The sequence below is a fragment of the Lissotriton vulgaris genome, chromosome 3_1 (genome assembly GCF_964263255.1).
Source record: "Lissotriton vulgaris chromosome 3_1, aLisVul1.2, whole genome shotgun sequence".
NCBI lineage: Eukaryota > Metazoa > Chordata > Amphibia > Caudata > Salamandridae > Lissotriton > Lissotriton vulgaris.
The window spans coordinates 1,588,499,356-1,588,512,459 of NC_141689.1; the positions used below are offsets into that span (position 1 = coordinate 1,588,499,356).

At 46.3% G+C, this 13,104-nt stretch overlaps 1 protein-coding gene across 1 annotated transcript; it reads left to right on the top strand.

Annotated features, from left to right (window-relative positions):
* Positions 1-8,010: 8,010 nt before the first annotated feature.
* On the top strand, positions 8,011-12,467 carry LOC147728220 (uncharacterized). Its single transcript, XM_086963753.1, has 2 exons — positions 8,011-9,592; positions 12,250-12,467. Exons 1-2 carry the CDS (start codon positions 8,011-8,013, stop codon positions 12,465-12,467), a joined length of 1,800 nt encoding a protein of 599 aa, XP_086819879.1.
* The last annotated feature ends 637 nt before the right edge of the window (positions 12,468-13,104 follow it).

Sequence of the window (13,104 nt, forward strand, 5' to 3'; positions counted from 1 at the left end):
AATGAAAGCTCCTTAACTGGTGCTCTTGAAAAACACTGGTGTTGATGATTAAGGGCCACTGCTGAACCCCGAAAACCACTGGCTCAAATTAAGCAGTGAAATATATTATTTAAGCTGATGGTTCAGCTCAACCTGCTGTAGGTTCTAAACAGAAATACTCAGTGTCATGCGCTATTGTAATTGGCATTATGTTGGATGGTGATTTCCAAACTCAAATAACTCACATGCAGTCTTTAGGTGACTGCACTGCACAGTCGGCTGATCTTAAAGGCTTTGCTTCTTGCACTTAAACATACGGAGCCTCAATTCCCCACATGTATTGTGTGTGATCGTATTACTGTGTACAGTACTTTAACGATTATTTACATTAGTGGCAACAAAATGGATTCAAAGATTCTAAAGGTAACACAATCAAGCATAAGACACTTTGGGTTAAAGTAGCAGACCTCAAAAACAGGTTGCCACGGACTCATGTAATACATACATTGAATCATTTGTGGAAGCACACACTATAGGGAATTCCTTGGCTGATGAAGCAGCCAAATCTGCATTCGCCACAGCTACAGTAGCAGCAATTACTCATTCTAAAACTAGAATAGATAATGATATCTTGGCTGCCATTAATGCAAATAAAAACTGCACCCCTTTACCTAAGCGCTTTCCTTCTAAATAGTTTTATCACTTGAATAAACAGAACATCCCTTCTCTAATAATGCCAGGGGCAGGCAATTGTTTGATTTGCAACCAAGACCACAGATTTGCTTTAGTGATAGTGGCATTTGAAGGTGTTGCTTCGCACATACTGGTTGTAGCACCCACAATTTTGCTGCTACAGAAGTGTTATTGGTGGCACAGCTTATTTCACAAGGCCAAGAAATATGTCCTGTGTTGTGACATTTGTCAACAAATCAAAGCTTCCACTGTGGCTGGTCCATTACAGACACACCCGTTGATCTCCAACAAACCTTTCAGTTGTATTTATTTGGATCACTGGGGTTCATTGATCTAGGACACTCTGTTCAAATTTATTTTGGTTGCAGTAGATTCTTGCTCTGGATTTTTTTTGGGTTTGGCCACAGCACTCCACTAATGCTCAAACTGTTATTAAAGACCAGCAAGTTTTTTAGGACACCTGCATGCAGTGCATTCCACTAGGCCCAGGGCCGGGCTTTCACATCAAAAGCGCACTAGAATTCTATGGCATCCCTGGGTGTACAGGTGCATCACTCTTCTCCATATAAGCCTGAAGGCAATTCTGTTGTGGAATGAATGAACTATGACCTAAAGTAGTCCTTAACAGCTACATTATTAGGCACTGAGCATAGTATCACATTCTTCATCAATGAATATGTGATTCTTTGTCCAGCCCAATCCACCTTACCAAGACCTGGAAAAGAGACCTGAAGAAACTCAAACCCAACTCCTCACCATCTCCCAGCTACATCCTTCTCCTACCCCCCCACAGAAAAAAACGATGTTCAGGCGCTCACCGATCATTACCTCAAATCAAAACTGCGATAGTCAACGAAGTTGCCCCCTTCAGTTAAAGAGAGTCTCCTCCAAAATCTCTAAACCATGGTACGATGGTCTGCTTAACGATGATAGACGAGCTATGAGACTAGCTGAACGTAATTGGAGATCTACCCTGTCAGCTTTGCACCTCAATACACAAAAGAAAAAGAGAAATGCTTACTTCAGGAAAATCAAACGTTCTAAAGCCGACTTCTTTAGCCTTCAACTTGACCAAGCAAAAGAACAACCAAAAAAACTCTTTGAACTAATCAAATTTCAATCCAAGGACGAACCACAACGATTATTGAACACATCCAGCAATCTACCGTCCTGTGAAGAATTCTCTACCTTCTTCAATCTAAAAACAACCAACATCAAGAATGATCTCCTCATTGATCTAAACCTATACTCTAGTCCCCTCTGCAAAACACCCATTAAACTTAAAAACAATACTTCCTGGTCATCCTTTGATACCTATACGGAAGATTCCATAGGCAAGATCCTTGGCACCTTGAAGCCCTCCAATCACCTCTCGGACCCTCTACCTGAAAACACTGTAAAGGATCTTATCCCATGGTTTCTACCGCTCTGGACAAAAATCATTAACAGCTGTCTCCAACAAGGATGCATCCCAGACTCCCTCAAAGTGGGACAAGTATCGCCCATACTCAAGAAACCCACAGCTGACCCTACTGACCTTAGTAACTTTCGTCCTATCTCCAATATCCCTACCTTAGCCAAACTGTTAGAAAAATGTGTTCACCTCCAACGGACAAAACACATCGATCACTTTGACCTCCTCAACCGACACCAATCCGGCTTCCGTGCAGGCCACAGCAAAGAATCAGCCAATGACACACGTAATTTATGACGCCCTTCAAATTCTTGACCAAAACAGTACCTGCCTCCCCATCCTTCACGACCTTTCTTCAGCATTCGACACGGTCAAACACGAGAACTTACTCGATCTGCTGAATACCAGAATGGGTCTTTCAGGGACAGTACTCAAATGGTTCACCTCGTTCCTCCATAATCGGACTCAGAAATTCAAAATCAACAACACTTTTTCCAGCCTTGTCCCAGTTACACTAGGTGTCCCACAAGGATCAGCCTTATCCCCTACATTGTTCAATCTATTCATGAAGCCACTCACCGCACTGCTTCATGCCTCTAATGTGCAATTCCACATGTATGCGGACGACACCCAACTCTACCTTAAACTATAATCCCTGGATGACATCAAACTTCTCAACCCAACGCTTAAGGACACACAGACATGGCTGGCAGAGAACCATCTCAAACTTAATGCCCTAAAAACTGAGTTCTTACTAATAGCTCTCCCCGCCAAAATCCACATCGCTCAGGATAGGCTTAAACACCTCAATGCATTCAACGTCCAACCTATCATTGTAGACTCAGCAAAATCTTTAGGTATAACCCTCGACTCCAATCTCAATATGCACCGACATAGCAGCAATGCAACGAAGGGAGCTAATTTCCAAATCAACACCTTGAGGAAGCTGAAACCCTTCCTCCCAGCCAACAACTTCCGAACTGTGGTCCAAGCGCTAGTTATCCCTCGGATTGCTTATGGAAGTACTGCCCTCTGCGGCCTCCCCCTATCTACAACCGCACCATTAAGAGCCTCTATCAATGCTGCAGCAAGACTCATCACTGGATCAAAAAAACGCTCACACATCTCTCCCGACTTAAAATCTCTGAACTGGCTACCCTACCAAGCCAGAATACACCTGAAAATCGCGTGCATTACTCATAAGGCCTTACACCACAATTCGCCCAGTTACATTGCTCAGAAATTGACAATCTCAGGAGGTTCAAGAACAACAAGAAGCACACAAACTCTCCTTCTGAAACCACAATAATTCCACAAGAAAAAAACATACAAACGTTCCTTCTCAGGGATGGCTCCCAGGATTTGGAATGCCCTCCCTCCAGAAACAAGACTTATCTCATCCACTGCATCCTTCAAAAAGGAAGTCAAATCAATCCTCTTGGCTAAATTCACTTGAACATAAACTTTGGAAATACTATTTAACTGTTTATCTTTCCCCTGTATTACATTGTTTTGTCTTTTCATATCTATGTAAAGCGCTCTGATATCTGTAAGGATCTTGTTTGCGCTATATAAAACCTTGAAAATTAATAAATAAATAAAATACAGGGTTCCACAAGCTCTAAACAACCTCCATAAAAGATCTCCCTTGGTTGGATCCCATGCAAAGTAGTTTTTGGCATATGGCCGATTGTAAATAGTAGGCCATGGGGTGTCTGAACTACTAAACAGGATGTTCCTCTGCAGTTAGAGAGCACCACGAAAGCTGTTACTCCCCAGCTAGGGGGGAGATTGAGTCCAAAATCGGCAACTTGACTGAGATGAGTACTGCTTTTACTATTGCTTCTTCTGCAGCTGATATCATTTACACTGATCCACCTTTGATGGATCCACCTCTGTTGAATTTTTTGAGTTATGTTACAGAACATGAGCCTCCTGTTTTTCAACTAAGTGTTTCTAGGTATTATATGTATCACGATGATTCTTCTTCAAATAGTTCTTTTGTTTTAAACACTCCTCCAGCAATGATTTGTGTTTTCATTTCGTGGTTGATATATGTTTGGATTACACTTTCCTTGGTTTTCTCTTCATGTGGATTGGATTTGTGACAGATTTGTTTCTGCTTAATGGCCACTACCTCCCAGAATGTTATGCTATGGAACTAGTCAACAGGTTCGTCTTCCCTTAAAAAGAGCTTTGTCCCTCGTGAACATTTTAGCCATTCCAGTAACTGATGGAATTGTTTGACATAATGATCCTTTCGGGCAATCAACAGGGAGGGACCTGGAGCTGTTAAAGGGCCAACCACTTGTGCTCCTAACTCTAAATATTAAAACAAATGTAGGGAGACTTTTCCTGGGGAGGTAAACATCAGAAGAATATAGGTAGGAAATGTAATTGATTCCAGGGAGTCTTCCTCTTTGGAAGATAAAGCCCTCACACACCCAAATGGGTGTCATGCTGCATCCTTGGGCTTTTGCTCCTCGTGGGGTCGGTGCTGCAATGCCCCACGAGCCCCGCTACAGGGCTCTTTGTCAGAGATCTTTACTTTTTGCTGTTTTGATGAGTGCAAGAATGTGAAAGTAGGGTAGTGTGTTAGATAGTGAGTTTAAAACTACATAAGGAGTGTTCTATTCTGGTAATTCAGGTGGTACCCTTAGTAGGGATAAAACCAGTGATGTGGGTACTATATGCTATGGTGATATTCCCACTGTATTTAACCCTGGGGGTTCTTCAAAGATAGGCCAACTTTTTTTATTACACCTTTAATTGGAATTTCGAAAGAGCAACATACAGCGTATATCTTTTGGTGACAGATGCATCACACACAACGTACATATGCATAAACCAGTGAGATGCTGTTACTGCGGTAGAACATCTCCACACATATCCAAGCATATACATTAGAAATACCCAAAAAACTCCTCCCAGCCCACCCACCTCCCCCAAACATCAACCAGGCGATAAGAGTACTTCAGAGCCCCTCCCCGAGGTGACTCAGCTAGAACATGTGCGTCATAGTGGCCAAGTACAAACAGGTAGCATCATCACAGACAAATATCATAACACAGCATCTAGGTCAAATCGTAGAGTATTTCCTGGTCAGTGATAGTGCAATAAGAGTGTCCGCAGCAGTAACACTCATGGAGCATCGCTCCTCAAACAAAATCAGGATGTGCCGCAGGTACACTGTTATAGGGCTCCAAAAATCTTTAGGGCGAGAGGCTTCAGGCAACTCTTCCTCATACACTTGCAACTGGTCCCTGCAATAGGCTAGATCCTTAAGCCGCAGTCTTATAGTAGGAGCTGACCTCGATCCCCATCTCTTTGCCACTACCCGCTTTGCCATCAAAGTGGAGACCGCCACAAGGCATCTATTGGCAGGTTTCAAACGTTTCACATACCCTAGAAGACATAATTCAGGCATACAGGCTACAGGCTCCAGCACCACCTCAGACAATATATGAGCCACTTTTGTCCAGAATGCCAACACTGTGCCACGCAGCCAGGCAACATGATAGAAATCTGCATCGCCAGAGCTACAAGCACACACCTTGCTAATTCCCTCAGGCCGTACTTATGGAGTTGCAGAGGCGAATAATATATTTGATGGAAAAATTTGAACTGAATGATCCTGAGGTTGCAGTTGGCCATAAGTCGTCCTGTGAGCTGACAACATGCCGACCATACTTCCCTCGAGATTGGGCTATTTATCGCAGCCTGCCAACGTTGGCGTGACTGGTGATCCTCGAACTCTTGCTCCCGCTGGGAAGCATGGTAAAGCCTAGTAATAAGTCCCTTATGGCTCTCCCCTGCTAGCATTGCCTGTAATGCCTGAAGTTGTAGGTTCCTCAGGAAAGTCCGGATACGCATCCAGAACGGCCTGCCTGACTCTAACATACGTAAATCGAAACATAAAGGTGTGATATACTTCATTCTGGGCTTCTCCAATGGTTTTGAAGTGACCCTCCTTGTACAGATCACCCATCCGGACAATACTCACAGACGCAAGCTCCTCTAATGCACGAGCAGCCGAAATCCCCGGATGCGAAGCAATGGGCAAAAGAGGGGCATATAAATATGGGAGCTGCACTCTAGCAGCCAGAGCCCTCCACACCCAAGACGTACACAGAGGGGGTTAATTTCTTGCCGAGGTCCACCGGAGCCACCCAACAGAACCATACCTTGCACCAGAATGGGAAGGACCGTGTCGGCCTCAATAGCTACGTGCGGCGGAAAGCGCTGTGGAAAGTGCCAGTAGTGGGCAAAATGCGCCTGTGCGCAGATGTAATGCAAGCGAAGATCTGGAGCCTCAAAACCGCGCTGGTTAAAGGGCTGCACCAGCAAATCCCAGCTGCATCAAGATTGTTTTGCCCCCCCAGGCAAATGTAAGCAATGCCGTCTGTAACGTTCGGAATAAGACCACATTCAGTTTAATTGGGATATTGATAAATAAGTACGACATCTTGGGCAGAAACATCATTTTTACCACAGCAATCCTATCCGCCAATGACAAGGGAAAAAGGCCCTACCGCTCCGCCTGCTCCGTTATGCGCGTAATGGCCCGACCATAGTTCTCAGTGACCACCACCGCCGGATCCCTATGAATCATCACTCCCAGGTACTTTACGGGCTCAGAGGTCCAGGACAGAGGAAAGTCCAGATCAACCTCCCTCATGCGCTCTGTTAGTGGAAAGACCACGGATGTGGACCAATTAATGCCCAACCCAGAAAACCTCTCAAATTGTACGTATTCCCTCAGTAATGGTGATAGATAGACTGATGGTTCCCGGACGTAGAGTAACATATTATCCGCATATAGCGAGACAATTAGCGGGCGCTGGCCAAACCGTAAAGCCTCGGCAGAATATTTCTGGCAGAGCTTGCAAGCCAGAGGTTCTATTATCAAGGAAAAGAGCATGGGTGACAAGGGGCTTCCCTGCTGTTTGCCTCTTTCTACAGAGAATAAGGACGAGACCCTGCAATTAACTCACACCATGGCGACAGGCCCGCTATAGAGAAACCCGGATCCACTGTACAAAGAAGGGAGGGAACCGCATTCTGCTCAGGACCGTAAATATATAGGATCAATGTACGGAATCGAACGCCTTTGCTGCGTCAAGTAACACAAGTTAGGCCAAGATTTTTCACGCCTTTCTGACCCCTGCGTGATCCGTGGCGTTTCTTCAGGTCCAGATCATAAAACCTTTTAACCTACACTCTAACTGGATATGCTTTGTAAAGATAAAGAAAATGGGTTTTAATACACTATGCCTATCTGTATATTGATTCTGAATCTTTAATCCTGCTCCACTCCAGAACTCCTGAGGCGTCTCCGGGAGCAACGCTGTTTTTAAACACTCTGACATTTCTCTTGGAAATTTTTAGCCGCCTACCTGCTCAGCTCTTCAGCGCTCCGGACCTAGCGCTCCAGTCCTTCCTGGCTGCCCCGTCCTGCATGCGACCCAGACCGCCTCCGCTGATCGCCCCCTCCTTGCCTGACTCTTGGAGTGGGACGGGCGGCTCCACCATCTTGGGCAGGTCTGGGCTCGGCGCTGCAGTTCTTTGGCCCCTCCCCCCTCGACAAGTACTTCAGGCGGTCAGCTGTACGCGCGCCTATCCTGCTCCACTCCAGAACTCCCGAGGCGTCTCCGGGAGCAACGCTGTTTTTAAACACTCTGACATTTCTCTTGGAAAGGTTTAGCCGCCTACCTGCTCAGCTCTTCAGCGCTCCGGACCTAGCGCTCCAGTCCTTCCTGGCTGCCCCTGTCCTGCACGCGACCCAGACCGCCTCCGCTGATCGCCCCCTCCTTGCCTGACTCTTGGAGTGGGACGGGCGGCTCCACCATCTTGGGCGGGTCTGGGCTCCGCGCTGCAGTTCTTTGGCCCCTCCCCCCTTGCCACGCCCCCTGATCCCCCTTCCCATGTGTCCCTATTTTATGGTTACCCAATCCTGGCCGCGCAGCGGACGAGCGCAGCGGGCACGACGAAGGCGCGCCGAAGTTGCGCCTAAGTTAAGCCCGTCTGTGCCCGTCCGCGACGGGCCGGGACCAGGGGCCATGCACTCTGCCCCTTCTTTGGTGTACACCTCAGCTCAACTTATAGCTCTCACTGCTGTCTCCCCTCCCTCACCTTCACTCTTGCGACACCTTGACACATTTGGTATTCTTGTCTCTTCCCCTCTTCACCCGACTCCGGTTCCTTCTAGTCCCACTCTACCCGCTGCTGACCCCCTTCTTGTCCCTTGTTCCCCCCTCGTCCCTGTCCCTACTGTAGCTTCTGCATTACTGCTTAACACCCGCTCTGCTGTCAAACATCAGACAGCTCTCTTTAACCTTCTGACCACTGATTCCCTGGACTTCCTCTTTCTGACTGAAACTTGGTTCACTGCCGACTCCCTTCCCGACCTCCTAGCCATTCTTCCTGACACCCATTATGCCCTCCGGTCTGATCGTCCGGACGGTAAGGTGGGGGGAGGGGTGACGATGTTCATTCGGTCGACCCTCAAATTCAACCTTCTCAATCACCCCCCCATATCCAATGTGGACTACCTTGTGGCACGCTCTCTCAATCTTTCTGCCCCCCTTACTGTCGTCCTTGTGTACCATCCGCCTCAATCTCTGCCTTCCTTTGTAGCCTCCCTTCAGGACCTTATGGCCACTCTTGTGGTCAACAATTCCTCTGTCCTTCTGCTCGGCGATTTTAATTATTGGCCGGGCGACCCCAGGGATGACCTCCCCTCGAAAGATTTTTCAGGTACTCTCCAATGTCTAAACTTCACATCTCATGTCTCAGTCCCTACTCACGTCCAGGGTCACATGTTGGATCAAATTTGGTCCTCACGTCCCATTGTCTCATCTCTTCTCATATCCCCATGCGTTTGGTCGGATCATTTTTTCATTTCCTTCTCCATCCATCTGGGAGCGGTCGATAAGCCCCCCCTTCCGAAAAACATTTTAGCCCGCAATTGGAATCGAACCGACCTTGACTCCCTCTCGCTCACTTTGGCTTCCTCTGCTCCTAACCTCACTAATCTTCCTCTTGAATCCCAGGTTAACACCATTGGCACATGGCTTTCCTCTTCGTGCGATCTAGTCGCCCCGCTCAGAAAGATCAAGGCGGTTCGTTCATATGACGCGCACAAATGGTTCTCTCCAGAACTTAAAACACTTAAACTCGACCTCAGGCGGTCAGAACGCCACTGGAGACGGAACTATTGCCCTTTCTTGCGTGCCAAATACAAATCACTCCTCACTGAATATAAAAAAGTGATCCTAGCGGCTAAAACCGCTTACTTCACTGAAAGAGTCGTTCTCGCGGCCAATAAACCCCGTGAAATTTTCTCTCTGGTCCACAGCCTTGCCACCTCTGATCGCTCCACCCCTAGTTTGGTTCCCTCACAGTCCCTCTGCTCTTCACTTAACGACTTTTTTATCGACAAGATCGTGAAGATTAAAGCCAACATTCCTTCAGTGCCTCAACCCCATCCTACTTGTCCCTCTATCTGTTCCTCTTTCTCTTTCGCTTCTTTCCCTCTCATCTCCACCGATTTATTTTTAAAACTTTTGGTCAAAATCAAGTCTGGCTCTCCCGTGGATTGCGCGCCAGCACGCATTCTCAAAACCCTTTTCACCAACTGTCCTGCTCCCCCTCTTGCTCTCCTTAACTCCTCTTTGGCTCTTGGATCTGTCCCCTCTTCTTTTAAATCTGCTATAGTCCTCCCTATTCTAAAAAAAAACTATCTAGATCCCTCTCTTCCTTCCAATTTCCGACCGATTTCTCTTCTTCGCTACCTCGGCAAGATCCTTGAAGCTCATGTTACTTCCTGCCTCTCCATTTATATAGAGGAGAATGGCCTCCATGCATCCCATCAGGCAGGATTCCGCCCGGGCCACTCCACGGAGATGGTGGTCCTCGCAGTCTTGGACGAGCTCAAGGGGAAGGCCGATTCTAACCTCCCCCAAGCCCTGGTCCTTCTCGATCTGTCCGCTGCGTTTGACACGGTTGACCACTCCATCCTTCTCGACCGTGTCAGCGCAGCGGGCATTCGGGACGCGGCCTTCTCCTGGCTGGCGCCCTTCCTTCGGGATAGGTCCCAGGCAGTTCATCTCTCCGGTTTCTCTGCTCCTCCCCGTCCAGTCACTTGTGGCGTTCCCCAAGGTTCCTCTCTTTCCCCTCTCCTTTTCAATCTTTATATTCATCCCCTCATCACCTCTCTTCTTGAGCAGGGGGTCTCAACTACGCAGATGACCTCCAGCTCGTCTTTGATCTTTCTTCTATCCCTGATTCTCTTCCCAAGTTCTGCTCCACTTTAGTTTTTATTTCTGACTGGATGAGCGCTAACCATTTGAAGCTCAATCCAGACAAGACGGAACTTGTTCTCACTGGTGGCCCCTCCAACCCTTGGTCCCCTGCACATTGGCCCCTTTCTTTTGGTCCCCCCCGGTGCCCGCTTCCTCTGTCCGCACTCTTGGTATTAAAGTCAGTTATGACCTATCCATGCACAGTCAGATCAGCTCCGTCGTGTCTTCTTGCTTTCTCTCTCTTCGTTTAATTCGGAAAATTTCACGTTTTTTTTCTACCGATGCACTTAAATACATAGTCATGGCCCTTGTCATCTCCCGCCTTGACTATGGGAATGGCCTGTACGTGGGCATACCTGCTCACGAATCCCGCCATCTACAGGCCATTCAAAATCAAGCTGCTCGTCTTATCTTCTCCCTCCCTAAATCTTCTCATATCACCCCGGTTCTCAAATCACTTCATTGGCTCCCTGTTCGCTTCAGATCCTTCTTCAAACTGGCCTGTTTAGCTTTTCGGGCTCAATCCCGTTCTGCGCCCCCATTCATCACCTCTCTTGTTTCTTCTCATGCCCCTGTCCGCACTCTTCGCTCCTCCTCTCTTTCTCTTCTTCATATCCCTCGCTTCCATAAATCCAGAACGGGGGGCACTCAATTCTCTGTCCTGGCCCCCCAGTTCTGGAACAGTCTTCCTCTTTCCATCCGCTCTATTCCCATCTACACTCACTTCCGTAAAGCTCTTAAAACCTTCCTCTTTTCTCAGGCATTCCCTTCTTAATCTCCTTGGGTCCCCTCTGTTGAGTTCTGATCAGGTCCCAAGCGCCAGGAAGCCGCTCGGCCACCGTGCACTCTATTAAATACTTTATTCATTCATTCATTCAAATCCAACATATGTAAAGAAGAAAAAAAGGAAGAGAAAGTTTAAAATCAATATTTGTTGGAGTATCGCTTCGGGCATACAGGGATACTCTATGTAATCAGTGTTACTTTGCACATATCATTATGTTAAATTATATGTATGATGAGTTCTCTTAGGTCGCTACTTCGTGAATTAGTTAAAAACACAAAGTGAATCAGGCCAGTGGTATAAAATAAACAGGGCTCCATTAAAAACAGAACTAACCACAGCATGTAAATATGTGGTCATACATATTCCACTCTGTCTCATGGGTTCTAGTAGCCCCACTGAGATTATGGTAGCAATCTTGCCCATCCAGTATGGTGTAGTTGGCCCTTAGATCGAGGCAGAGGGCTGTGTACTGACTGCGATATCGAAATGGAGAAAATGACAGATCAGTGTCTCAGGTGGGTAGAGATGCACCCATAAGGCACAGGACAGTAGTCATTCGACATAGATGCTTACTTTGTCTTGCATGGCTTCATGTCTTGGACCTACCCGTTCCGTCCATCTGTAGGAGAAGTGTTGGGTGAGGAGTAGCAGTCTATGTCTCTTTCAATGGCCGTCAGCTCAGTCTGAGTCGGCTCGTTCCATGTGCGATGCAGGAAGCTGTATACAAAGTGCAGCTGCCAACTTGAAAGGTTTTTATGTCTGTATACCCGTAATGCAGTAATTATTGACAAGACGGAAAAAAGTGGTCAAGGATGTAATTAAGCTCACTGATTTCCAATGAATCTACTGTTGTTCATATATTACTATCCTTGAGCGAAAGAGGTGGAGAAATTGCCCCAAATGGTAAGTTGTCAGATAAGATTTTCGGGTGGTGACTTTCGTATAAAAGTAGGCTAATCCGATCAGTAGGTTTTAAAAAATTGTTCGTGAGAAACCTACCCCCCTCTCAGGTAATCAGTAAATCAAGGAAGGGTAAAGACTTCACTGAGATAACGTTTGTAAACCTCAAATAGGGATTCAAATTATTCACCCATATGTAGAAATTGCTACATGTCTCCATGTCGCCATGCCAAAAGATGAGAGGGTCATCAATAAACCGACAGCAGAGTACAATTTTGGCATTGTATGGGTTGAGATTTGTAAGGATGACCTGCCTTTAAATTCAACCATGTGGACACAGGCTACACTTGGAGCAAAGGTACTCCCCATCGAAGTACCTCGTACCTTGTGATACAGTTGGCTTTTGAATTGAAAGACGTTTTCTTTCAAAGTGATTGTTACACACTCTGTGATAAAACTTATTGGAGTAGTTGACATCCAAACCTCCACTCGTAAAGTTGTTTCCAACACTTTAATTGTCGCATCCTGTGGGATATTGGTGTACAGTGCTCCCACATCAAGGGTGAGTAAAAAATCAATTGTCTCTGGTGTCTGGAAATTTTCAATTAAGTTAAAAACATCCTTAGTATCCTTTTGACATGTTCGGTCCTACTGAGATCCTGCAGATCCCAATTATGTTTAAAGTTTCTATAGGGGATGTAACAGTACCTGGCTGGGTTACATTCAGATGATTGGATGTTGAAACTGTAAATTCTATTCTTTCAGTGCTGGAATATTATACTGTTTTCAAATCAGAGGACCTGCACCTTGATGCTTCAAATTATGCTGATGTGTTCTGTTATCACCATTACAGCCATCATTTCCTACACAGGACCAATGTTCAACATACACTTTTTAATTATACACAATGGGAACATTGGTCGACTCCCCCACGCAGGAGTTCCAAAACCTACAAAGACAAATTCACATATTTTTCAGGGTATGAAACTTCAGATCCTACTTCATGTTATTTCCAATTAGTCCCTACC